Here is a 25525-nt window from a genome sequence, read left to right on the forward strand (position 1 = left end):
GTTGTTGGGGATGGTGCAAACAGAGAAATTGTTGAGGGGAGGGAGATACCCGGTTAAAGCAGGGAGGGGGCCGAGAGAGAAAGAGACACACGAGCAGAGAAGTGGTGCACTTGTGAGCATGCTCACAGGTTTCTGGAGCAGTTGCATTGTGAGTGGCTTAGCCAGTCATGTGATGTTCACAAGGCTCAATAAAACCCCAGTTAATTGAGCTCAGCTTCTCCACGATGAGACGTGCAGTTGTAAACCTGGTGGTGAACTGTTCAGTTTGATTGTTAAACCTTTGCTAATAAACCAGCGAGTTCTTTATAGCAAATGTGTAGCTGTGAATTCTTAAGTAAAGAAACCATGAAGCAAAATACACGACATGCAGGAAGATAAAGTGACAGAAACCATGTTGTGGGGTGAGGCGCTTAAATGAACGGTTGAGAAATTGTGTGGAGCCCACTGCGGATTATGGATATGTGCTTTCAGTAGGCAAGGCTCTCCACTGGCAGTGTGACTCATAAAATTTGCCCCTGTGTTGCATCAGTAGATAACGCTGTCAGTTGCTATAACAATGATGCTTTCTCAGTGTTGAGCATGACTGCAGAAGGGAGAGGGAGTTAATGCAGACTAAAACCTAGTATTCAAGCTTTCACACAACTGATTTACTCTTCCAACATAGCTTCCTTCAAAAAGTACAAATTTTAACTTAAAAGCTGGTCTGAATTGCTACGTAGTATATAAGGTACACAGTATAATTACCAACACATGGTGGAACAGGAACTCCCATGATGCTCTAGACTGGCCATTCATGATAATATCCGCCACATCTTGGATGAAATAGCCTGGAAGGAACAGTTCAAAAAGCTATGAATCTATTATTTAAAAGCCACAGAGGACTAGAGTTGCAATATAATTATTCAAATAGTTGGATCATGTGCAAACTGAAACATTTAATAAAACAGTGGGGAGAAAAAACATGTTTCCCACCCACCAGTTCAGTGAGTGGGTTCACCACCTGGTGTGATCATAAGACCAGGGAGCCCCAGGCTTGAACCTCTGCTGAGTTAGCTGAGGCAGTGCAGTTTGCTACAGCTCGCCTCAATGCTGCTTGAGGTGGGAAAGGAGGTGGGGGCAGGTCCTAATTGCTTGCCCAGTGACTTCGCTGGGAGACCACATCTGTGAAGACAGGATTGCCGTGGTTCTTGTGGTTGAATAATCTGCCAATGCTCACTGTACAGGCCGACACAGGAGGAATCGCCATTTGTGCGTGATTCACGGCCTTCGAGGAAAAGAGGGAGAAGGGCCCAAATCAGAGGGGGAAAACCCCATCAAACGTCAGTGACAGTACTAGCCGAATCCTCACCAGTTTGCTGAATGATGCAGCAAATGCATTTTGTTTGTGCACTTGGCATTCATGGCTACTCCTTGATTTTTACTATTCGGGATCCAAATACAGTCGAGCCAAAGTTAATGAGAAAGAACTTGCATTTGTATAGCACATTATTATCATGTCCACAGGAAGTCCAAAGGTTTTACAGCAACAATGATTTTTGTTGAAGTGCAGACACAGCAGCCAATTTGCAGACATCAAGGTCCCACAAACAGCAATTTAAAAAAAAATAATTCCTAGGACGTGAACGTCACTTGCAAGGCCAGCAATTATTGCCCATTCCTAATTGCCCTTGAGAAGGTGGTGGTGAGCCGCCTTCTTGAACCGCTGCAGTCTGTGCAGTGAAGGTGCTCCCACAGTGCTGTTAGGGAGGGAGTTCCAGGATTTTGACCCAGTGACACTGAAGGAACGGCGATATATCTCCAAGTCAGAATGCTGCGTGACTTGGAGGGGAACTTGGAGGTGATGTTGTTCCCGTGCGCCTGCTGCCCTTGTCCTTGTGGTGGTAGAGGTCGCGGGTTTAGGAGGTGCTGCCGAAGAAGCCTTGGCGAATTACTGCGGTGTATTTTCTAGATGTTGCACATTGCAGCCACGGTGCGCTGGTGGTGGAGGGAGTGAATGTTTAAGGTGATGGATGGGGTGCCAATCAAGTGGGCTACTTTGTCCTGGATGGTGTCGAGCTTCATGAATGTTGTTGGAGCTGCACTCATCCAGGCAAGTGGAGGGTATTCCATCACACTCCTGACTTGTGCCTTGTAGATGGTGGAAAGGCTTTGGGGAGTGAGAAGGTGAAGCACCACAGAATACCCAGCCTCTGACCTGCTCTTGTTTCTGGTCAAGATGAATGATTACATTATCTGTTTTTGGTGATGTTGGTTGAAGGAGGAATGTGTCCAGGACATCAGGAGAACTCCCTGCTCTTTTTAAAAAATAGTATCAAGGGATCTTTTACGTGTGACATCCGCACCAGCAGTGATATTCAGTGTGGGTTTCGATTTGCGTATCAGCTTGCTTGTCAGCAGCACTGACTCTGCTCAAAATCACGCACCTGAAAATCAGGCCTGTTGTGAATCAGACGTGTAAAGTGGGAAGCCTCAAATTCTGACCCGCCCAGGCCAGCAACTGGCAGAACCTCGGTGAGGGTTTATTGCAGCATCAGTGTTTCAGATTGCTAACAGCCTGCGGAAATTGAAGAGCAGACAATTTCCAAGAAATTAAACCTGGCTGAAAATGTTCCAACACCACCCAATGCAACTCTGGAAGATCTAGTTCACCCATAAAATCACTAGTTGATCTTGCACAAAAATATTTTTTTAGAAGCATATTTGCTGTATATATTATAGTTACTTTTTGCTATTCTATGACTCTAGTAACAAAGTTTGAAGGAATTTTTATATGTAAAATCAGCTGAAACTTCCATGATGTTAGTGGAAGATGGCACTGTGATGGAGAGGTAACAGTGGAAGAGGGCACTATGATGGAGAGGTCATAGTGGGAATTGGAACTCTTACTGTCTTTGTGAGGTCATGTGTTGTAATGGTCACATGGTTACCCGATGTCAATGAGTGGCCATTACCATAAACTATTTGCACATTATTCTCATTGACCAATCACAGAGCACAAAACCAATTACCGTCTAAACTTATCCTGCCTTCACCAGCATTGCGCCATATCCCTGTACCAAACGAGCAACAATTGGTTATGTGCATACCAGCAGTCAATCAAATTGCCAGAAAGGTTTGAAACAGTGAAGTCACATGATTACTACTGGCCAATAAGATTGTTTTAAAACATTACCAGCATTCACGAGGTCACACGACCACTATTGCCTAATGAAATTCCCAGAAAGCGACACAAATTGAAAAGGTCACATAATTACAGTTAGCCAATTATATTGCTTAAAAAGGGACACGTCATTTAAAAAAATAATTATTGCAGGTAGATTCGATAGATATTATTATAAAATGTACTCCTGTAGAGGAAGAATGGAGAACAAAGGAAAGTGTTACATTTAAGTTTGAAGGAGAATTCATTACCTCATCTGTCATTATTTTCAGATGCCCTAGACAATATTTATCCCTCAATCAACATCACTTTAAAAAAAACAGATTATCTGGTCATAGTCACATTGCTGTTTGTGGGAGCTTGTTGTGCTCAAATTGGCTGCCGCGTTTTCTATATTACAACAGTGACTGCACTTCAAAAAAAAGTACTTCATTGGCTGTAAAGTGCTTTGGGACATCCACTGGTTGTGAAAGGTGCTATATAAATGCAAGTCTTTCTTATTTATGTTATGTCATTTTGTTACACTCTATGCTCAAGCATAAAGTAAATTATTTACTTTTGTCTGAAAGCACAGAAAGCCTATGTCGAACGGCTAGACCAGTACTTTGCAGCCAACGAGCTGAATGGAGAAGGAAGCGCTGCAAAAAGGAGAGGGGTCCTCCTCACTATCTGCGGGGCACTGACCTACAGCCTCATGAAGAATCTTCTGGCTCCGGTGAAACCCATAGATAAGTCGTATGAGGAGCTGTGTACACTGGTTCAGGAGCATCTTAACCCGAGGGAGAGCATGCTGATGGCTAGGTATCGGTTCTACACGTGCCAGTGATCTGAAGGTCAGGAAGTGACGAGCTACGTCGCCGAGCTAAGGCGACTTGCAAGACAATGTGAGTTTGATGGCTACCTGGAGCAAATGCTCAGAGACTTTTTTGTACTGGGCATTGGCCACGAGACCATCCAACGAAAACTTTTGACTGTAGAGACCCTCAGTAAGGCCATTGCGATAGCACAGGCGTTTATGTCCACCAGTGATAACACCAAACAAATCTCTCAGCACACAAGTGCTAGCAATGTTCATAAATTAATTGGAACTGTATTTGCGAGCAGAAATGTACAGGGCAGAACCCGCGAGTCTGCAACTGCCAGCAGGCCTCAGGTGACCCAGATGACTCAGAGTCCGCAACAAAGGATGAATGCAAGGCAATTCACACCTTGACACCTTGTTAGCGTTATGGAGGCTTCCATTCAGCCTATTCATGCCACTTCAAAGGGTATGTTTGCAAGAGCTGTGGAACAATGGGGCACCTCCAACGAGCTTGCAAATGAGCTGCAAGCTCTGCAGGTCGGAGGGCCTCCTCATGGGACTGCTCCTGGGCCTGGTCATGGTGGCCATTAACAGGTCCAGGCAGGCCGACTGCCTGCCTCTCTTCCCTGGAGATGGAGCATGCGGTGTCGACCGGTATACTCGCGGCCTTCCGCGACAGGTGGGCACTGGAGGGACTGGAGTGCATCATTACAGCAGGGAACAGAATTTTAATTTGATTTGTTAAGGTTCCCTTAATGTATATTTGTTAATTTGCGGGTTCTAGTGCCCTTACCAAAGGGGGCACTTGGCTTAAAGTTATAATTTAAAAGAGATGTGGAGCTGTTGCACTGTGAGTGGCTTAGCCAATCACGTGATGTTAACAAGACTCAATAAAACCCCAGTTAATTGAGTTCAAGTTCTCCATGATGAGGCTTGCAGTTGTGAGCCTGGTGGTGAACTGTTCAGTTTGATTGTTAAACCTTTGCTAATAAACCAGCGAGTTCTTTCCAGCAAATTGTGAATTCTTGAGCAAAAAACCCATGAAGCAAATACACTACAGTTATCTATCTAATTCTCCTGTAAATATTTCTTCATGATCTGCTTTCACGTGTTCAGCATTGATTGTGGTTGTGGCAAAAGGATGCATTTGAACATAGGCAGATCACTGAGCTTGGTTTACACTTCTGAATGGCTTTGTGGATATGCAAAAGTTTCTTGTTTTAAACTAGATCTGTCTTGTATAGTTTTTTATATTGATTGTCTGGATGTGCGTGACTCTGGCAAGGCTGCATCTATACCCATTCCTAGTTGCCTTGAGAAGGTGGGGCTTTTCATGAATTGCTGCAATATTGTATCAAGAACTATTCTTCATGCATTTGGGGAATATTCAAGGGACATTAGAAAAGTACCCCCTGTATGAGCCAGAAACAACCTGCTCAAAAATAGCAGAAAGCACAAAGACAAGAAGCTTTCACTCATGATAAGGATTTTGAAAGGGCCTTTAGATCAGGGTTAAGGGCCTTTAGGTCAGGCTGAGATTTGGGAGTGATCGTGGTGGAGGTTCGGCGAATGTTTGATGCGGATGTGCGGTGAGAGATCATGGTGGAGATGCGGCGAATGTTTGTGGCGGAGGAGCGGCGAGAGATTGTGGCGGAGGAGCGGCGAGAGATCGTGATGGAGGTGCGGCGAATGTTTTTGTGGTGGAGGAGCAGTGAGAGATCGTGGCGGAGGTGCGGCAAATGAGGATACGGGGTCCAGAAGAGCTGAGGGCCCAGGGGCAGCACAGGCCACCCCACACTGCAATATGTGTGCGCACTAGGTCCGTGCAGCAGAGCAGGTTACCAGTCATCCTCGACAACACTTGCCACTGGATAAAGGCTGAGCTCTGTCAACCCCCTGTGGTGGCTGGTGTGCAACGGTCATCACACATTAAAAAAAATATACGCACAGGCATCTCCCAACCTTCAATTGGAGTTCAGGACTGGAATATCGAGTCCTTCATTGAAACATCTGTGAACTCATGTGGAAGCAAGTCATCCTCGTTCGAGGGACCGCCTATGATGACGATGAAGTACTTGGAATAGAAAGGCAATTTCTGGGATCCCACATTACCAGCAGGAAGCCATACTCTCAAGGAGTGAAGGTTGGAGATAAGGTAGGAACATAGTTCCCCCAATTCTCGAATATGCAAACCTATGAGCCCGACTTCCCACTGGGAGGGCAGGATCGCACAATTACCTCCAGTGTCCATTTACCCAGTTTGTTCCAGGTAATCTATATATATTTTTAATTCAACAGGTGTAAAAGGACAGTGTACCAAACACCTCGAGTCTCGTCGCCGAGAGCATGCAGAAAATAAGCGCAGGCAGTGGAAGGAGCGTGCGGCAAACCTGTCCCTCAACCACTGTCTGTCCCACCTGTGACAGAGACTGTAATTCCCGTATTGGACTGTACAGTCACCTGAGAACTCATTTTTAGAGTGGAAGCAAGTCTTCCTCGATTTTGAGGAACTGCCTATGATGATGATGATGAACCCAATCCCCAAATTCTATTCCATTTCAAAGTGAAACTGCATTGCTGTGCTCTCCAGAAAGCATTTCACGCAGATTTTTTTCATCAGCTTTTTTATCGTGCAATTATTTTAGTTTGTATCCTGGCAGATCAGCCTCCATGTACTGTCTTCCAGCACTGATACGGGGAAATCCACACAGCATATCCTGGCGGCTGACTTACAGACATGTGGAAAGCTGTGTTTACGTGTCTGGAGCTGGGATGAGGGGATGGATAAAGAAGTGGAAACACCCAAAGCTTCTTGCTGAATGCAATTCGGACAGTGCTAAAATTGAAACCTGCTTCTGTGGATCTTATTGTCCACTTAAAACCCATTCGAACAAGCCCCACAAAGAGTCATACTGAATATAACAAGAGACTCCAGCAGCAGTGCACCAGGAGGAGCTTTTGTTATTCTGCTGTGGTTAGGTTTGCTATTTGCTGCATGATGCTAAACCTGTAAGTTAGTGTGACTTTCATGAAGGAATCTGGCCCAAGCAATATTACAACTGTAAGACAAGAGGAAGATCGCCACTAATACCCAGTTTAAAATAATGATTTTCCAAAATTGAAAGTTTAATTAACTTTATGACCCCCTTCACAACAGGGCACCATCAATTATAATGAATTCTTAATTTTGCAGTAAAATTATTTCTATAACATAAATCTAGGCCGACACTCCAGTGCAATGCTGAGGGAGTGCTGCACTGTCGGAAGTGCCGTCATTCGGATGAGGTCTTAAACCGAAGCCCCGCCTACGCTCTCAGGTGGACGTAAAATGATCCAACGGCACTATTTCGAAGAGCAGGGGAGTTATCCCCGGTGCCCTGGCCAATATTTATCCCTCAATCAAGATAACAAAAACAGATTATCTGGTCATTATTACATTGCTGTTTGTGGGAGTTTGTTGTGCACAAGTTGGCTGCCATGTTTCACAATTACAAGTGACTGCACTCCAAAAGTACTTCATTGGTTGTAAAGCGCCTAGAGACATCCGGTGGTCGTGAAAGGCGCTATATAAATGCAAGTTTTTCTTTCATTGCACAATAATGCAAACATTTGACAATTACTACACTAACATCATCAGCAAATCACTATGACCATTGCTACAATGATACTGACAAATCACAAAAATATTAGAGGGGGCAATCCATTGCTAGCTGGAAGACCTCTCGGTGCCACACATTACTGTCTCGAGCTTTAAATGAGCAGCCAGCTGTGGAACAAAGCCATTATTTTTCATACTGTTTATGACATTCTTTATGGCTGAGATTCTCACCTGTTGAAACACAGACAAGCAAGTACGAAAAGGAACTTTGGAACGTTAAAATTTCAGTTAACATTTCAGGAGAGTTGTACACGCTGCAAAAGAGAGAGAGAAAAAAAGACATGTTATCCTGTTGAATTATGTTTTACAGAAACCAAGTTGTACCACAGTGCACTTGCTTAGCAACTACACCTCCTGTATTAATAGGTAGTGATATTTACTGCTAACAGTCTCCTTTTAGGCCGCGTTTATTTTCAACACCAGATTTCTGATTGGTCACCTTGGAGGACAAGACCTGATAGCTGATTGGTCCTCTTGGAGTACAAGGCACTTTATCTGGAATGTGTAATTAGATCCTGCCTGCCTAAGTAATCAAGTTCTTTGAAAAGTGTAATTTGAACTATTCCGACTGCCAGGCTCCAGCCAGACCAGAGGCTCACATAGAACAGACAGGGCTCACCTTGCAGGTTAAAACCTACTCCCACCCCTCAAACAGGTTCCTGCCCCCCCCACACCCCCCTTCCCCGCCCCCCCCACACCCCCGCCAACAAGTTCCTAACCTACCTTCCCCTTTCACACCCCGAGCTTCTGACCTTTTCCTTCCCAAAACGTTCCTGACCTTCTCACCCCCACCCCACCCCCCAAGTTCCTGACCTACCCCCACCCCCCCACCCTGCCCCCCCCCCCCCCCCCGGGAGTTGCTGATCTCTCCCCCCACCTGTGTTTTTGACCTCCCCTAACCAACTTTCTGACTTTACCCGTGCCCACCCCCAAATTCATGACCTTCTCCCCCACCCCCATAGATGGAGCATTGTGTCTGGATCACGGATTGTTCACAGGTTTATTGGGTATGAAGCAAAATGTCATGACTTCCGGATTTCGTCCAGTCCAATGATGTCACTCGCCACACACACACCGATCTTTCGGAAAAATCAACCAGGTGTAGGGTGAGGGGAGGGAGTACATGATGTGGGTGTAAAGAGGGTGGGGTTAGAAGAACGTGATTCGAATTACCATCTGGATCATGTTCTCGCTCTCATCCCTCCCCACCCCCCCTTTTAGACCTGAATCACATTCTTCCCCATTGCCACTGTGCTCTCCGTGCTCTTTACCCCCCTCCTAAGTTCCAGACTTGCTCCATCCCCCTGAGTTCCTGACGTCCTCTTCCCTCCCCTCCGATCTTCTCTCTTCCCCCCATCTCGCCCCTCCAATCCCATTTCTCGCTCTCGCTCCTCCAATTCCCTCTCTCTCTTCCCCCTCCTCCTCTCCCCCATCTCTCTCCCTCTTCTCTCTCTTCTCCTCTCTCCCTCCCCCCTCTCCTACTCTCCCCATCTTCCTCTCTCTCCCCACCTTCCTCTCTCTCCCCACCTTCCTCTCTCTCCCCATCTCCTCTCTTCCCCCCCCCCCACCCCCTCTATCTCCCCATCACCTCTCTCTCCTCATCTCCGCTCTTCTCCCTCTGTTTCCTTCTCTCTCTCTCTCTCTCCTCCCTCCAATCGCCTCACTCTCTCCCTCCGATCTCCTCTCTCTCCCCCCTCCGATTCCCTCTCTCTCTTCCCCCGATTCCCTCTCTCCCCCTCCAGTCCCCGCCCCGGCCACCAATGGATCTAGTGACCTTCTCCTTACGGAGTCGAGGAAAGCATGGTTCAAGCATAACTGTTGGGTATTGCGCATGAGTGGCTTCTTTACACAGCGCACATGCGCAGAAGGCTGCAAAAATGTTTGTGCAAATAATCACAGCGCTCCTTTTATAGGGTCACGCTTCACAAAGAATTTATTTGCAAGCTCTTTTCTACTATCTGTTTTTGGGATGTGGGCAACACTCAGTAGTTAGTCCACTACTTTAGCCATTAGGGTACACATTTTCATGGGAAATCATGGATAATTTTCCAGCATATATCACCAAAACCTTATTCGCTTCTCTTTTTCTGCAGCGTGATTCTTCTTGTTGTCTGCACTGTGCAGAGGCTCCACGTACACCTGCCTCTAACACACTGTAGTGCTGCTCAACGTGTATTTTACAATCCATGACCTGCACACACTTATTCCCACACTTAGACCCTGGAGCACATCACTGAGCACTGCCATCACAGGAAATTCACAGGCAGCCTGCACGATATCCACGCTGTTACACTGGAAGCTTTGGCCTGGATATCTGACTTAGATATTGACATTTGATTTGTTTTGCTGCTACCATACAAAAGAAGAAGAAAATTCCCAATTTCATTTGAAGAATCAGGTTCCTGCAAATCCAAATTAGGTCAGGTTCCAAATTTATATCTAAATTCAGAGAATTGCAAGATTTATCACCATGTTTGTATTTTCACACATCCAGCTTTCTCTATCCATTTACAGTATCTACATAGAAACATAGAAAATAGATGCAGGAGTAGGCCATTAGGCCCTCTGAGCCTGCACCACCATTCAATAAGATCATGGCTGATCATTCCCTCAGTATCCCTTTCCTGCTTTCTCTCCATACCCCTTGATCCCTTTACCCTCTTGAATATATCCAATGAACTGGCATCAACAACTCTCTGCGGCGGGGAATTCCGCAGGTTAACAACTCTCTGAGTGAAGAAGTTTCGCCTCATCTCGTTCCTAAATGGCCTACCCCTTATCCCAAGACTGTGTCCCCTGGTTCTGGATTTCCCCAACATCGGGAACATTCTACCCGCATCTAACCTGTCCCGTCCCGCCAAAATCTTGTATGTTTCTATGAGATTCCCTCTCATCCTTCTAAACTCCAGTGTATAAAGACCCAGTTGATCCAGTCTCTCCTCATATGTCAGTCCAGCCATCCCGGGAATCAGTCTGGTGAACCTTCGCTGCATTCCTTCAATAGCAAGAATGTCCTTCCTCAGATTAGGAGAACAAAACTGAACACAGTATTCCAGGTGAGGCCTCACCAAGGCCCTGTACAACTGCAGTAAGACCTCCCTACTCCTATACTCAAATCCCCTAGCTATGAAGGCCAACATACCATTTGTCTTCTTCGCCACCTGCTGTACCTGCATGCCAACTTTCAATGACTGATGAACCATGACACCCAGGTCTCGTTGCACCTCCCCTTTTACTAATCTGTCGCCATTCAGATAATATTCTGTCTTCGTGTTTTTGCCCCCAAAGTGGATAAACTCACATTTATCCACATTATACTGCATCTGCCATGCATTTGCCCACTCACCTAACCTGTCCAAGTCACCCTGCAGCCTCTTAGCATCCCCCTCACAGCTCACACCGCCATCCAGTTTAGTATCATCTGCAAACTTGGAGATATTACACTCAATTCCTTCATCTAAATCATTGATGTATATTGTAAAGAGCTGGGGTCCCAGCACTGAGCCCTGCGGCACTCCACTAGTCACTGCCTGCCATTCTGAAAAGGACCCATTTATCCCGACTCTCTGCTTCCTGTCTGCCAACCAGTTCTCTATCCACGTCAGTACATTACCCCCAATACCATGTTCTTTGATTTTGCACACCAATCTCTTCAAATCAATCAAAAACAGAAAAATACCATGCGAAGAGAAAGCTAGTTAGCATTGTGGTGTCAATCCTTAGATCCAGCACTCGGGCAGTGGGTGGGGTGGGGAGGGAGGAAGTGGTAAAGTGGAGCATTACAGATGATCCAAAATACCTGGAGCCCTGTAGCAGACGGGCAATTACAAATACATCAGATTCACATCAGTATCGGGTAAAATAAGGCCATAAAAAAAATCAAAAAAAATCACTGGAATTTACTTCCAGAGGGATAGAATTGAAAAGCAGAGAACTTATGTTAAACTTGTACAGAACCTTGGTTAGACCACACTTAGAGCACTGTGAATAGTTCTGGTCTCCATATTATAAAAAGGATATAGAGGCACTGGAGAAGGGGCAGAAATGATTTACTAGAATGACACCAGAACTGAGAGGTTATACATATAAGATTGAACAGGTTGGGGCTCTTTTCTCTCGAAACTAATGTGTGACCTGAGAGATCTTTCTTTTATTTGTTAATGGGATGTGGGCATCGCTGGCAAAGCCAGCATTTATTGCCCATCCCTAATTGCCCTTGAGAAGGTGGTGGCGAGCCGCCTTCTTGAACCGCCGCAGTCCGTGTGGTGAAGGTATTCCCACGGTGCTGTTAGGGAGGCAGTTCCAGGATTTTGACCCAGCGACGATGAAGGAATTGCGATATACTTCCAAGTCAGGATGGTGTGTGACTTGGAAGGGAACTTAGAGGTGGTGGTGTTCCAATGCGCCTGCTGCCCTGGTCCCAGGGATTTAGGAGGTGCTGCCGAAGAAGCTTTGGCGAGTTGCTGCAGTGCATTTTGTAGATGGTATGCACTGCAGCCATGGTACGCTGGCGGTGGAGGGAGTGAATGTTTACGGTGGTGGATGGGGTGCCAACCAAGCAGGCTGCTTTATCTTTGATGGTGTCGAACTTCTTGAGTGTTGTTGGAGCTGCACTCATCCAGGCAAGTAGAGAGTATTCCATCACACTCCTGACTTGTGCCTTGTAGATGGTGGAAAGGCTTTGGGAAGTCAGGAGGTTGAGACAGTATTTATGTGGCTGGTCCAGTTAAGTTTCTGGTCAATGGTGACCCCCATGATGTTGGTGGTGGGGTATTCAGTGATGGTAATGTCATTGAATGTCAAGGGCCGTAGTTAGACTTGTGTGGTGCAAATGTTACTTGCCACTTATCAGCCCAGGTCGTCAAGATTATGAAAGGGTTTGATAGGGTAGACATAGAGAAGATGTTTCCACTTGTGCATGAGACCAGAACTAGGGGCCACAAATATTAGATAGTCACTGATAAACCTAATTGGGAATTCAGGAGAAACTTCTTTACCCAGAGAGTGGTTAGAATGTGGTACTCGCTATCACAGGCGAATAATATGGATGCATTCAAGGGGACGTTCGATAAGCACAAGAGGGAGCAAGGGATAGAAGGATATGTTGATGGGGTTAGATGAAGAGGGGTGGGAGGAGGATGGACCTGTTGGGCCAAATGGACTGTTTCTGTGCTGTAAATACTTTGTAACATGCACTTTGTAAAATAATGGAATCAGTTACTGAAAGTAAACTTGAGGACAACAATGTAGTACAAAAGCAGTCAACATAGGTTCAGAAGAAGGTGATTGTGCCTGATCATTTTCTGGATTCTTTTTGAGCAAGTGATAATACCAAGTGCACTGTAGCTGTGTGTATTAATACTTTCATAAACCATTGCCAAAGTTCCACAGCAAATGCAAGGAGTGGAGCTTACTGGGATGATTTTCCAAGGTAAAACGTGGGAATGGATAAGCAAGTGGCTGAAAGGTAGGGAAACTGAAGGTACTTGTTAGTGTTGTGATATCAGTATGGAGGGAGGTGCTGAGTGGAATGCCCCCTGTATCAATGTTGGGACCCCTTGGGTTCAGAATTTTAATTCATTCTGCTCAGATTTTCAGATGACACCAAACTGGGGAGAGCAGAGTTCAATCTGAGGAAGCAGTCAAGGAACTACAATGTGAATGAGATTAAATATGTAAGTGGGTGAAACAATCGCAGATGAAACTTAATATGGACAACTGTAAAGTATTGCACCTGGATAGAAAAGGAAGGGATAAGCAGTGTCAAAATAGCTAAGGGTCAAGTTGAGAGAGATCTAGGGACATCAGTCGACTTGACACTCAACATGTCTGTAACGTATTTGCTTCGTGGGTTCTTTGCTTCAGAATTCATAGCAACTCATTGCTATTAAGAACTAGTTGATTTGTTAACAAAAGTTTAGCAATCAGACCACACATTACCAGTTCATCCACCAGGCTCACAACCACCTGCCTCATCGTGGATCCCCTGAATCCAACTGGCTGGGGTTTTATTGAGTCTTGTGAACATCACCTGACTGGCTAAGCCACTCACAACTCAACAACTCTATGGGCTCAATTTTCCCCAGTGATTTGCGCCATTTTTTTGGCACGCGCCGCTTTTTTTGGCCTCAATTTAAAAAATACAAGTTTCTCAAATGAATGTGTGCCGGTGTAACTCAGTTATTTACGATTTTTTTAGGTTCATTTTTTTTGAGTCATAGGGGACGTAACCTGCCACCTGCGTCAATTCTGGCCATTTAGGCAAGTTTGGCCAGCCCGGATTTACTCCAATTCTTCCAAGGCCGGCGTATGTGGCCTCTATGGAAAAACCTTCCGGTGAGTTAAGAAAGTCGGCGCAGGTAAGTAAATCAGCTCAGCAGATGCCCGGACAGCAGCAACAGAAGAAGTGAGAGAGAGTGAGAGAGAGTGGGGCGGGGAAGCCTTTCGGGCATAGTTCGGAGTGGGGACCGGGGAGGGGGAGGCCTTTCGGACAGGGATAGGTCCGGGGACCGTGAAGGGGTGGCGGCGGCGGGGGGGGGGGGGGGGGGGGGAGGGGGAGATTTTTGTCATTACACTTTAATAATTTAATGGAGGTAAGTTGCTGCAATGTTTAATGTGCTTGTGCTTGGTAAGTTGCTGTAATGTGCTTGTGCAGGTTGCTAAGAGCTGGCTGCATGTTTCACTTTGCAGCCTCAGCCCGCATTGTGTCCCTGGTTACCGTGGCAACCCAAATTTATTGGCGCAGATCTTAGGTTCCACCCCCAAAGCTAAACGACAGGCTAGGCGATGCCAAAATGAAGAAATCAAACGGGGAAACTTGGATGATTTTTTGGAGGCGTACTTGGGCCCCCCAAAAAATGGGCGTAACTCTTCAATTACGCCAAAAAACAGCTTTGGGGGAAAATTGAGCCCTATAAACCTGTGAGCATACTCACAGGTGCATACATTACAATATCCAACCACTGTGGAGCAGCAATCAACAATGCAAATAAGACGCTGAACTATACAGCCCAAACAATAGAATAAAAGTCAGAGGATGCCAAGTTTAAATTTTACAGTGTTCTGATGGGTCTACACTTTGAGTTCTGTGTCCAATCCTAACTCACAAAGGATACAGCAGACGTGCCAACTCTCACCAATTTTCCGTGAGGTGCACAGATTAGATGTCCTTCTCTCAGCTTCACTTAAATGTGCTTTATAGTCATGGGCAAGCTTTCAGGGCATCGTGGCATCAACACTATGTTACCCGTCTTGCACTGCATAGTCATCATCATCATCATAGGCAGTCCCTCGAAATGAGGATGACTTGCTTCCATGCCAAAAAGGGATGAGTTCACAGGTGTTTCAATGAAGGACCCGAAATACATCCTCAAGGGTGGAAGATGTCTGTGCGTGGATTTTTTTAACATGTGGTGGCCGTTGCACACCAGCCATCACACGGGCTTGACAGAGCTAGGTCTTGGTCCAGTGGCAAGGATTACCCGAGATGACTGGGGACCAGCTCTGCTGCACGGACCTAGTGCGCACACATATCGCAGTGTGGGCTGGGCCCGTGCTGCCCCTGGGCCCTGAACTCACGCCTCCCCTGGGCCCCGATCACGTCCCTCCACAGTCTCTCGCCGCTCCTTCGCCCCGACCTCGCCGCTCCTGCTGCACCTGCCCACGCTCCAGTCACCGACCTGGACCTTGCTGACGTCACTCTTCACTGCCATCGCCCTCCTGCATCAGCTCGCGCTGCTCCCCGGAGTGGTATGCCTCCACGCTGCTCCCGAGGCCGCTCACCGCTCCTGCGTGAGGACACCAGCGGCAGGTCGGGGCCATAAAAGGAGCGGCGATTGGTCTCGGGGAGCAGTGTGGAAGCCCCGACCTGTGCGAGAACTGCGTAGTACGGCAGCTTGCTTCACCGTGTTGGTATTCCAGCATAACCTGCCGTGATTGAGAGGGGCTGAGCCTTTGAGATGACTAACAGGCAGTCAGCTACACATAAAGTAAACCTCTGTTCCCATTTTTTCGGACAGCAGCTGTTGCTGATGATTCTGCTATTCCCATTTACACCTCCTCTACCCAACTTTTGTTTCTTTACATGTCCCAATACCATCTCCTTTTGCCTCGCACCATCATCCCCTTTGTCATTGAATCTCTCCTGCCTTGCACCCTATCACAGACCGTCCCTTTTGTTCTTTCCTCCCCTCCCCCCTTTCCCTTCCTCTGTATTTGCTTAAAACCTGTTACAGCTCTCACCTTTTCCAGTTCTGACGGAAGGCCATCGACTTGAATCGTTAACGCTGTTTCTCTCTCCACAGATGCTGCCTGACCTGCTGAGCATTTCCAGCAATTTTCTGTTTTTATTTCAGATTTCCAGCAGCCACAGTACTTTGCTTTTGCATAAAATAACGTCCGATTGATTTACATCTGGCTGGTTGAGAACCAGATGCGCACGAGCGGCGTTTATTAAACTCACAGGCAGCCCGAAGTTGGGTTGAAAGAGTTGGCATCATTGGACCAAGTGAAGGGTATAGTGTTGGGGATTCAGCTACGGAAATTTTAACATTTTATACCTGACAAGGGTTTATAAGAATCTCGGAACACGGGAGCAGGCCTGCATGTTTTGAGTAATGCTTTGGAAAAAGCTTGTTTGGTAAATGTGTGAAGTTCCAACTTATCAAGAGTTAATCACTCGGTGGTGTCATGAATAAACTGGGGGAAAAAAGTTTCATGTATTTTTTTAAAATCATGACGCTATTGCTGGAGTGTTGACATGGTGGGCGAAATTTACTATCCCATTTACAGACCTTCCAATTTCCCCCACACTCAGTTTGCTTTAAAAATGTAACCTATTCTGCTGTATGACACATGTGGAACTATGTTTAAGTAGATTTCCAATCTGGCTCACACTTTGCGATCTTTAAACTGACTCGCAATAGTTTCTATAAATGCTACCATGTCAAAAAAAAAGAGCATTACCTTGCAAGGAATGCCATTCTTTTGCTTCCAAAAATGCTTCAATTTCAAGAGTGGACGGGGGCTTTGCCCCATGAACCCAAACAGGAGCTATAACCCTGGGGCCATCAGTTGTCATCTAACCCCTGACAAATATTGGAGAGGCTACTTAAAGGTTAACATCTCTGAGACAGTCCAGCCTGGAAGTCTGATTCCAAGTACTGGAGGACTGAGTTCATTGAAAAGTTTGAAGAAACTTTGGCTTTTCATTCTTGAAAGGAGACAAATGAGAAGTTGAGGTATTTCAGATTGTAAATGATATAGAAAAGATAAATCTCAAACACTATTTCAAATTAAATTGTGACAGTAGTCCAAGTCAAGGCAAATTAGGGCTGCTCCAAGTAAATTCTTCTTCACGTGAAGAATGCTCAGCATGTGGAATGTTAGGATAGTGGAGGTAAAACCCGGACTTGCTTTAAGAAACAGTCCAATGCTGTGGTGCAGGTGACTGTGGATCTTCAGGAATATAGGAACAAGAGTAGGCCATTTAGCCTGTTCCACCATTCTCTTAGATCATTGCTGATATAGTATTGCAACTCCATTTACCCGCCTTTCTTCCGTATCCCTTGATGCCTTTACTTAACTAAAATATAGAAACATAGATGAACTAGTGCGGGAAGGTGGAGTTGAGGTAGAAGATCAGCCATGATCTTATTGAGTGGCCAAGCAGACTTGAAATCAATCATCTCCACTTAACCACTTGCAAGAAGATATTTTTAAAGACTGTGGGGGCGAAATTGCCCCTTTTTATAACCCCGTTAGCGCCTCCCGGGAAATTGTCCCAGAGGTTTGGGAGGTGTTGTCCCGGCAGCGGCACGCCTCGCAGTTAGTGCTCCAGCCTGCCGCGCAACCGGCGATGATGTCATCACTGTGCGCGGCGACCCCTCATCGCCCCCTCGCCGACCCCTTTACCACCCCGCGGGGGAAATTGCCCCGCGGGCCGCGAGGCTGATGTGGGCGGGTTGTAAAGCTGACGGACATCCGCTCGTGGGGGGGCGGGGGGGGGGGGGGGGGTGTTGTTTAAAGGGGAGGCCTGCAACGCTCCGGGCTGCCATCTTTATTTGTTGGCCGACTCTTGGGTTGACCCGACCGTGGCGGCCCGAGCATGGAGCGGGCTGCCATCGTGTAGCCCGACACTCCGTTTTGGGTGCCGAGCTGCTGCGCTGGTGGTCCAGTGGCGGCCATCAAAGGGCGCGCAGAGTGCGCACCGGCCCTGCCCTTTAATCGAAGGGGTGCTGACCGTCCCGGGACCCACCTTCAACTGGAGACAGCGCCCCGCTTCCTTTGAGGGGCGGAAGGCCCAATTCTGCCTCGGGGGGCGGTACCTCCGGGCCGGGCGATAAAAGTCTCCGCCCTGGAAGGCTACCGCCCCAATCGAGGCGAGGGCTGGTTTCGTCCCTTATTGATGGAAACATTTTTTGTTAATGAGCTCCAAGAACTTGCGAAGATGTGAGTGGTGACAATCTGGGGAAGAATTGCACTATCGCTGTATAAAACAACACTGTAAATGTATTCATTACAATGAGTTGGGAAGAAGGCCTGGTACTTGTTTCCATTTGTGGGACAGAGGGCCCTTACAGGGAAACAGTGGTATGATCCTGAATGGCATTTTAGTGCCCTTTGAGCTTGTGGTATAAAATGCTAAAGAATCCTCTTGTACTTACCAGTAACTGCAGTTTATGTATGTACATATTTTATTTCTAGCAATTTTATAGCTGTTTTTTTCAAAATTACATTTCTGACTCTTTTGATCATCTGCCTGAACATATTCATTCAGACGTCTGCTGTTAACTAAACTGGATAAAGCTTTTGCCTAGTTCTAAAGGAAGGGAAACATGGATTCCCATTGCTGGTACTCTGATTGCTCCTTTATGTGATGCAGTTTTCAAAAAACAAGACTGTATGTAAGGCATTTGTTTATTTTGATCAACACTGATTACTGCAATGCCCAGTGACACCCTGACTAACACTGAGCTTTCCAACATTATTGATATAAAGTAACTGGAAAAACAATGTTTGATTTGAGTGCATATTTGGCATTCTGTGAGGCTCCTAATTATACTGGTCCTGGTTGTTCTGGTACTTTGATTTTTTTTTCCAACTGTTATTACTAGATCTGTTGCAGCCATATCATCATCATCATCATCATAGGCGGTCCCTCAGAATTGAGGAAAACTTGCTTCCACTCTTAAAATGAGTCCTTAGGTGGCCGAACAGTCCAATACAAGAACCACAGTCCCTGTCACAGGTGGGACATATAGTCACTGAGGGAAAGGGAGGGTGGGATTGGTTTGTCGCACGTTCTTTCCGCTGCCTGCACTTGATTTCTGCATGCTCTCGGCGATGAGACTCGAGGTGCTCAGCACCCTCCCGGATGCACTTCCTCCACTTAGGGCAGTCTTTGGCCAGGGACTCCCAGGTGTCAGTGGGGACGTTGCACTTTATCAGGGAGGCTTTGAGGGTGTCCTTGTAACGTTTCCTCTGCCCGCCTTTGGCTCGTTTGCCGTGAAGGGGTTCCGAGTAGAGCGCTTGCTTTGGGAGCCTCGTGTCTGGCATGCGGACAATGTGGCCCGCCCAGCGGAGCTGATCAAGTGTGGTCAGTGCTTCGATGCTGGGGATGCAATGTGCCTTGCAAGACACTTCACCGTGTTTACATAAATAAAGGACTTGCATTTATGTAGCGCCTTTCACATCCTCAGGATGTCCCAAAGTGTTTCACAGCCAATGAGGTACTTTACAAGTGTAGTCACTGTTGCAAACATGGCAGCCAATGTGCACACAGCAAGATCCCACAAATGAGATAAATGACAAGATCATATGTCTCAATGGCGCTGATCGAGGGATAAATGTTGGCCAGGACACAAGGAGAACTCCACTGCTCTTCTTTCAATCGTGCCACAAGACCTTTCACATCCACCCTTGAGAGGCCCTTGGTTTAACGGCTCATTGAAAAGACCGCACGTCGAACAGTGCAGCACTCCCTCGGTCCTACACTAATGTGTCAGTCTAGATTACATGCCCACGGTTCTGGAGTGCGGCTTGAACCATAACTTCCTGACTCAGAGGCGAGAGGGGGTACCACTGATACCTAAGATCATTCAAATTTGGTGCGACTATTTTATTTAAATTATACTTTAAATGAATCACCAATATCAATATTTAAAATCCAAAGTTTAAGCTGATAAAATGAAAGGTCTCCTCTCGTTGTTCCATGCAAGAGTTCTCAGTGAACAACAACAACTTGTATTAAATAGCGCTTTAATGTGGTAAAATAGCCCAAGAGGCTTCAGAGGAGTATTATAAGATAACAAATTTGACACCCAGCCATACAAGGAGAAATTAGGGCAATGACCAAAAGCTTGCACAAAGAGGTAGATTGTAAGGAGCGTCTTAAAGGAGGAAAGAGAGGTAAAGAAGCAGAGAGGTTTAGGCAGGGAATTTAAGAGCTCAGGGCCTAGGCAACAGAAGGCACTGCCACCAAAGGTTGAGCAATTAAAATCGGGGATGCTCAAGAGAGTAGAATTAGAAGAGCGCAGACATCTAAATTGGCCTGGGTTTTTTAATCTGTTTTTTGCCTCTCCTAGGAGATAACATGGCTCCGGTTGGGGTGGAGTGTAGAATGTTTTAGTATAAGTGGTGTTGCAGTTATGGTGAGGCGGATTGGTTGGGCTGGATGCTCTTTGCCTTTCCGTCATTGTCATAGGTTTATATGTAACCTTCAGGCTGCTGACCAAGGGCCGTGTGGCTCTTTGTCGGCTGGCACGGACACGATGGGCCGGAATGGCCTCCTTCTGCGCTGTAAATTTCTATGTTTCTATCTCGGAGTAGTGGGGCTGCCGGAGATTACAGAGATAGGGAGGGGCAAGGCCATGAAGAGATTTGAAAACAAGGATGAGAATTTTGAATTCGAGGCGTTGCTTAACCGGCAGCCTGACAGCTTTAGTCCTCTTCACAGTGGGCAAGGATGTTAAAGCACAAAATTATTTAAAAATCAGAAAAACTTCTCTGGCTTGGCTGAGGTTCCTGGGGCATTTTACGCTATGCTCGATCTGTGCTGTGCAAAACCTCAAGATATTTTTATTCTGCTCTTTGACCACTGGCTCCCATAGTGCAGTCTCCATTTCAAGTCCCAATCCAGAGACTTGAGCACAAAATTCCGGACTGACACTCGTGCTGTACTGAGTGCTACACTGTCGGAGGTGCCGTCTTTCGAATTAGATGTTAAATGGAGGCCCCGTCTGCTCTCTCAAGTGGACATAAAAGATCCCATGGCACTATTTCGAAGAAGAGCAAGGGAGTTATTCCCGGTGCCCTGGCCAATATTTATCCCTCAACCAACATCACCAAAAACAGATTGCCTGGTCATTATCACATTGCTGTTTGTGGGAGCTTGCTGTGCACAAATTATCTGCCGCATTTCCCACATTATAACAGTGACTACACTTCAAAAGTACTTCACTGGCTGTAAAATGCTTTGGGACATCCTGAGGTCGTGAAATGCGCTATATAAATGCAAGTCTTTCTTTTCTCCTACATATCAAAGTTAAATCTATCAGAATTTTGTAAACTCGGAGCAAAAACCCATTTTTCATTGTTGCCAGTAACTGGGCTGCTGCATGCATTTTGGCAATTGTGTCAGGACATCACCATACACAAACTCTCCCATTATGTTTGGAGCGACATTGAGACATGACATGACGTCACGGGGTGGATTTTGGTGTGGAGCGCATATCGTGGGGGGGAGACTGATGAAGCTCACTGGAGGTCCGAATCATTTTCACTGCTGGGTCTGTTCACAATAAAATCGGTGAGCTGCCAGTTCTAAACACTTGCCGATAGGCAACTCGTAGATCAGTGCGGGCGTGGGGGAATAGAGCGTCCCATTTCTGGAGCCGAGTTGGCAGAGGACCCTTAAAGTGATCGGGTACAAGACAATTTGGGGGCGGGCGGGGGGAGACGAGGGATTAACGGAAGGTCCGGCAGCGGTCAGGAGGATTTTTGCAGCCAAATTACCAATCCATGTCCTAATCTGAGGAAGGATATGCTTGCTATTGAGGGAGTGCAGCAAAGGTTCACCAGACTGATTCCCGGGATGGCAGGACTGACATATGAAGAAAGACTGAATCGACTAGGCTGATATTCACTGGAATTTAGAAGAATGAGAGGGGATCTCATAGAAACACATAAAATTCTGACGGGATTGGACAGGTTAGATGCAGAAAGAATGTTCCCGTTGTTGGGGAAGTCCAGAACCAGGGGTCACAGTCTAAGGATAAGGGGTAAGCCATTTAGGACCGAGATGAAGAGAAACTTCTTCACTGAGAATTGTGAACCTGTGGAATTCTCTAGCACAGAAAGTTGTTGAGACCAGTTCGTTAGATATATTCAAAAGGGAGTTAGATGTAGCCCTTACGGCTAAAGGGATCAAGAGAGAGAAAGCTGGAATGGGGTACTGAAGTTGCATAATCAGCCATGATCATATTGAATGGTGGTGCAGGCTCGTAGGTCCGAAGATCCTATTCCTGCACCGATTTTCTATGTTTCTATGTCACAAAATTGCCTCCAATTCCGTGCATTTTCATTTTTGCTAATAATCGCGTGCAAAATCTTATCAAATGCCTTCTGGAAATCCATGTCAACAATATCCACCATGCCAGTAACCTCAAAAAAATCAGCTAGAATGATCAGATATGTCCGACACTTCACCAATCTATGCTGACTCTCTTTGATCAGTTCATGGCCCTCGACCTTACAAAGGCCTTTGACACTGTCAACCACGAGGGTCTATGGAGCGTCCTCCTCCGTTTCGGATGCCCCCAAAAGTTCGTCACCATCCTCCGCCTGCTCCACGACGACATGCAGGACGTGATCCTTACCAATGGATCCATTACAGACCCAATCCACATCCGGACCGGGGTCAAACAGGACTACGTCATCGCCCCAACCCTCTTCTCAATCTTCCTCGCTGCCATGCTCCACCTCACAGTCAACAAGCTCCCTGCTGGAGTGGAACTAAACTACAGAACCAGTGGGAACCTGTTCAATCTTCGCCGTCTCCAGGCCAGGTCCAAGACCACCACAATTTCCGTCGTCGAGCTATAGTACGCGGACAATGCCTGCATCTGTGCACATACAGAGGCTGAACTCCAGGACAGAGTTGACGTAATTACTGAGCCGTACGACAGCATGGGCCTTACGCTAAACATCTGTAAGACAAAGTTCCTCCACCAGTCTGTCCTCGCCGCACAGCACTGCCCCCCAGTCATCAAGATCAATGGCGCGGTCCTGGACATTGTGGACCATTTCCCATACCTCGGGAGCCTCTTATCAACAGGAGCAGACATTTATGACGAGATTCAACACCACCTCCAATGCAGCCTGCCGCTGCCTGAGGAAAAGAGTGCTTGAAGACCAGGCCCTCAAAACCGCCACCAAGCTCGTGGTCTACAGGGCTGTAGTAATACCAGCCCTCCTGTATGGCTCAGAGGCATGGACCACGTACAGTAGACACCTCAATTCGCTGGAGAAATATCACCAACGATGTCTCCGCAAGATCCTACAAATCCCCTGGGAGGACAGACGCACCAACATTAGCGTCCTCGACCAGGCCAACATCCCCAGCATTGAAGCACTGACCACATTTGATCAGCTCCGCTGGGCAGGCCACATTGTTCGCATGCCAGACACGAGACTCCCAAAGCAAGTGCACAACCCGAATTCCTTCACAGCAAATGAGCCAAAGATGGGCAGAGGAAACGTTACAAGGACACCCTCAAAGCTTCCCTGATAAAGTGCAACATCTCCACTGACACCTGGGAGTCCCTGGCCATAGACCGCCCTAAATGGAGGAAGTGCATCCGGGAGGGCGCTGAGCACCTCGAGTCCCATCGCCGAGAGCATGCAGAAATCAAGCGCAGGCAGCGGAATGAGCGTATGGTAAACCAGCCCCACCCGCCCTTTCCCTCAACGACTGTCTGTCCCACCTGTGACAGGGACTGTGGTTCCTATATTGGACTGTACAGCCACCTAACGACTCATTTTAAGAGTGGAAGCAAGTCTTCCTCGATTCCGAGGGACTGCCTATGATGATGACTTGTCCAATGCTCAGTCACTCTGTAATAAAAAGAAAGGAAGATGCTGAAAATACTCAGCAGGTCAGGCGGCATCTATTGAGAGAGAAACAGAGTTAACGTTTCAGGTCGATGACCCATCGTCAGTTCTGATGAAAGGTCTTCGATCTGAAATGTTAGCTCGACAGGTGTTGTCTGATCTGCAGAGTATTGTGTCAATGTGAGTGTCCTTGACTCCATCCCGCAGCATGCTACCCGCCACCACCTCGGCATAACTCCAGCCTGGCATGAGGTTGAAAAGGCCATCTGATAACTGAAGAACAATAAGGCCTCAGGAGCAGACAGAATCCCTGTCAAAGTACTAAAGCTTGGCGGAGAAGTACTCTTGGCATGAATTCATGACCTCATCTCTCTTATTTGGAAGGAGGAGAGCATGCCAGGGATTTCAGAGACGCCGTAATCGTGACCATCTTCAAGTCCGATTGCGATAATTACAGAGAAGTTTCCCTGCTGTCTGCCACAGGGAAAGTCATAGCAAGAATCTTCCTCAACCGTCTCTCCCAGTGGCTGAAGAGCTCCTCCCAGAGTCGCAATGTGAGTTCGGCCCACTAAGGGGCACAATGGACATGATCTTCACCGCCCGTCAAATCCAAGAAAAATGTAGGGAGAAGCATCAACCTCTGTACATAGCCTTCTTTGACCTCACAAAGGCCCTTTGACTCTGTCAATGATGAGGGATTATGGAGTGTCCTTCTCAAATTCGGCTGCCCTCAAAAGTTTGTCACCATCCTCTGCCTGCTTCAGGATGATATGCAAGTCATGATCCTTAGCAAAGGGATCCACCACAGATCCAATACACGTGCAGACCGGTGTCAAGCAAGGCTGTGTCATCGCACCAACGCTCTTCTCAATCTTCCTCGCTGCATTGCTCCATTTCACCCTCAACAAGCTCCCTGCTGGAGTGGAGCTAAACTACAGGACAAACCTGAAATTGTTCAACCTCCGTCGCCTCCAATCCAGTTCCAAGGTCGTTCCAACCTCTGTCATTGAATTACAGTATGCACACGACGCTGGTGTTTGTGCACACTCAGAAGTCGAACTCCAAACCATTGTCGACACCTTCATTGAGAATCTGGGACTTAGATTAAACATCTGTACGATAAAGGTTCTCTACCAACCTGCCCCCGCCACACACTACTGCACCCCAATTATCAAGATCCATGATGAGATCTTGGGACAATGTGGACCACTTTCCATACCTTGGGAGCTTACTGTCAACAAACACAGACATCGATGATGAAGTCTAACACTGCCTTCAGTGTGCTAGTGCAGCCTTTGGTCGCCTGAGGAAGAGACTGTTCGAAGACCAGGATCTCAAACTGGGCACCAAGCTCATGGTCTACAGAGCAGTAGCGATACCCGCTCTCCTATATGCCTCAGAGTCAAGCAGGCACCTCAAAGCACTGGAGAAGTACCACCAACGCTGCCTCCGCAAAACCCTGCAAATCCATTGGCAAGATAGGCGCACCAACGCCAGTGTTCTTGCTCAAGCCAACATCCCCAGCATCGAGGCATTGACTATACTTGACCAGCTCCAGAGGGCGGGCCACATTGTCCACAGGCCCGACACTAGAGTCCCGAAACAAGTGCTCTACTCCGAGCTCCGACATGGCAAGCGAGTCCCAGGAGGGCAGAGAAAACGCTTCAGGGACACCCTCAAGTCCTCCTTGGAAAAAGTGCAACATCCCCACCGACACCTGGGAATCCCTGGCCCAAGACCGCTCAAAGTGGAGGAAAAGCATCCGAGAAGGTGCCGAACACCTCGAGTCTCTTCT

General features: G+C 47.0%; 1 protein-coding gene across 1 annotated transcript in view; it reads right to left on the reverse strand.

Annotated features, from left to right (window-relative positions):
• The window catches only part of tlcd1 (TLC domain containing 1), a 59706-nt gene that overhangs the window by 30880 nt on the left and 3301 nt on the right, over window positions 1-25525 (reverse strand). The window contains exons 2-3 of the mRNA XM_070858070.1: window positions 7792-7874; window positions 745-827 (exon numbers count right to left, since the gene is read on the reverse strand). Coding sequence (XP_070714171.1) covers window positions 745-827; window positions 7792-7874 — 166 coding nt within the window. The remainder of the gene's footprint in view (window positions 1-744; window positions 828-7791; window positions 7875-25525) is intronic.

This window comes from Pristiophorus japonicus, chromosome 16, assembly GCF_044704955.1.
Source record: "Pristiophorus japonicus isolate sPriJap1 chromosome 16, sPriJap1.hap1, whole genome shotgun sequence".
In the NCBI taxonomy this organism is placed as follows: Eukaryota; Metazoa; Chordata; class Chondrichthyes; family Pristiophoridae; genus Pristiophorus; species Pristiophorus japonicus.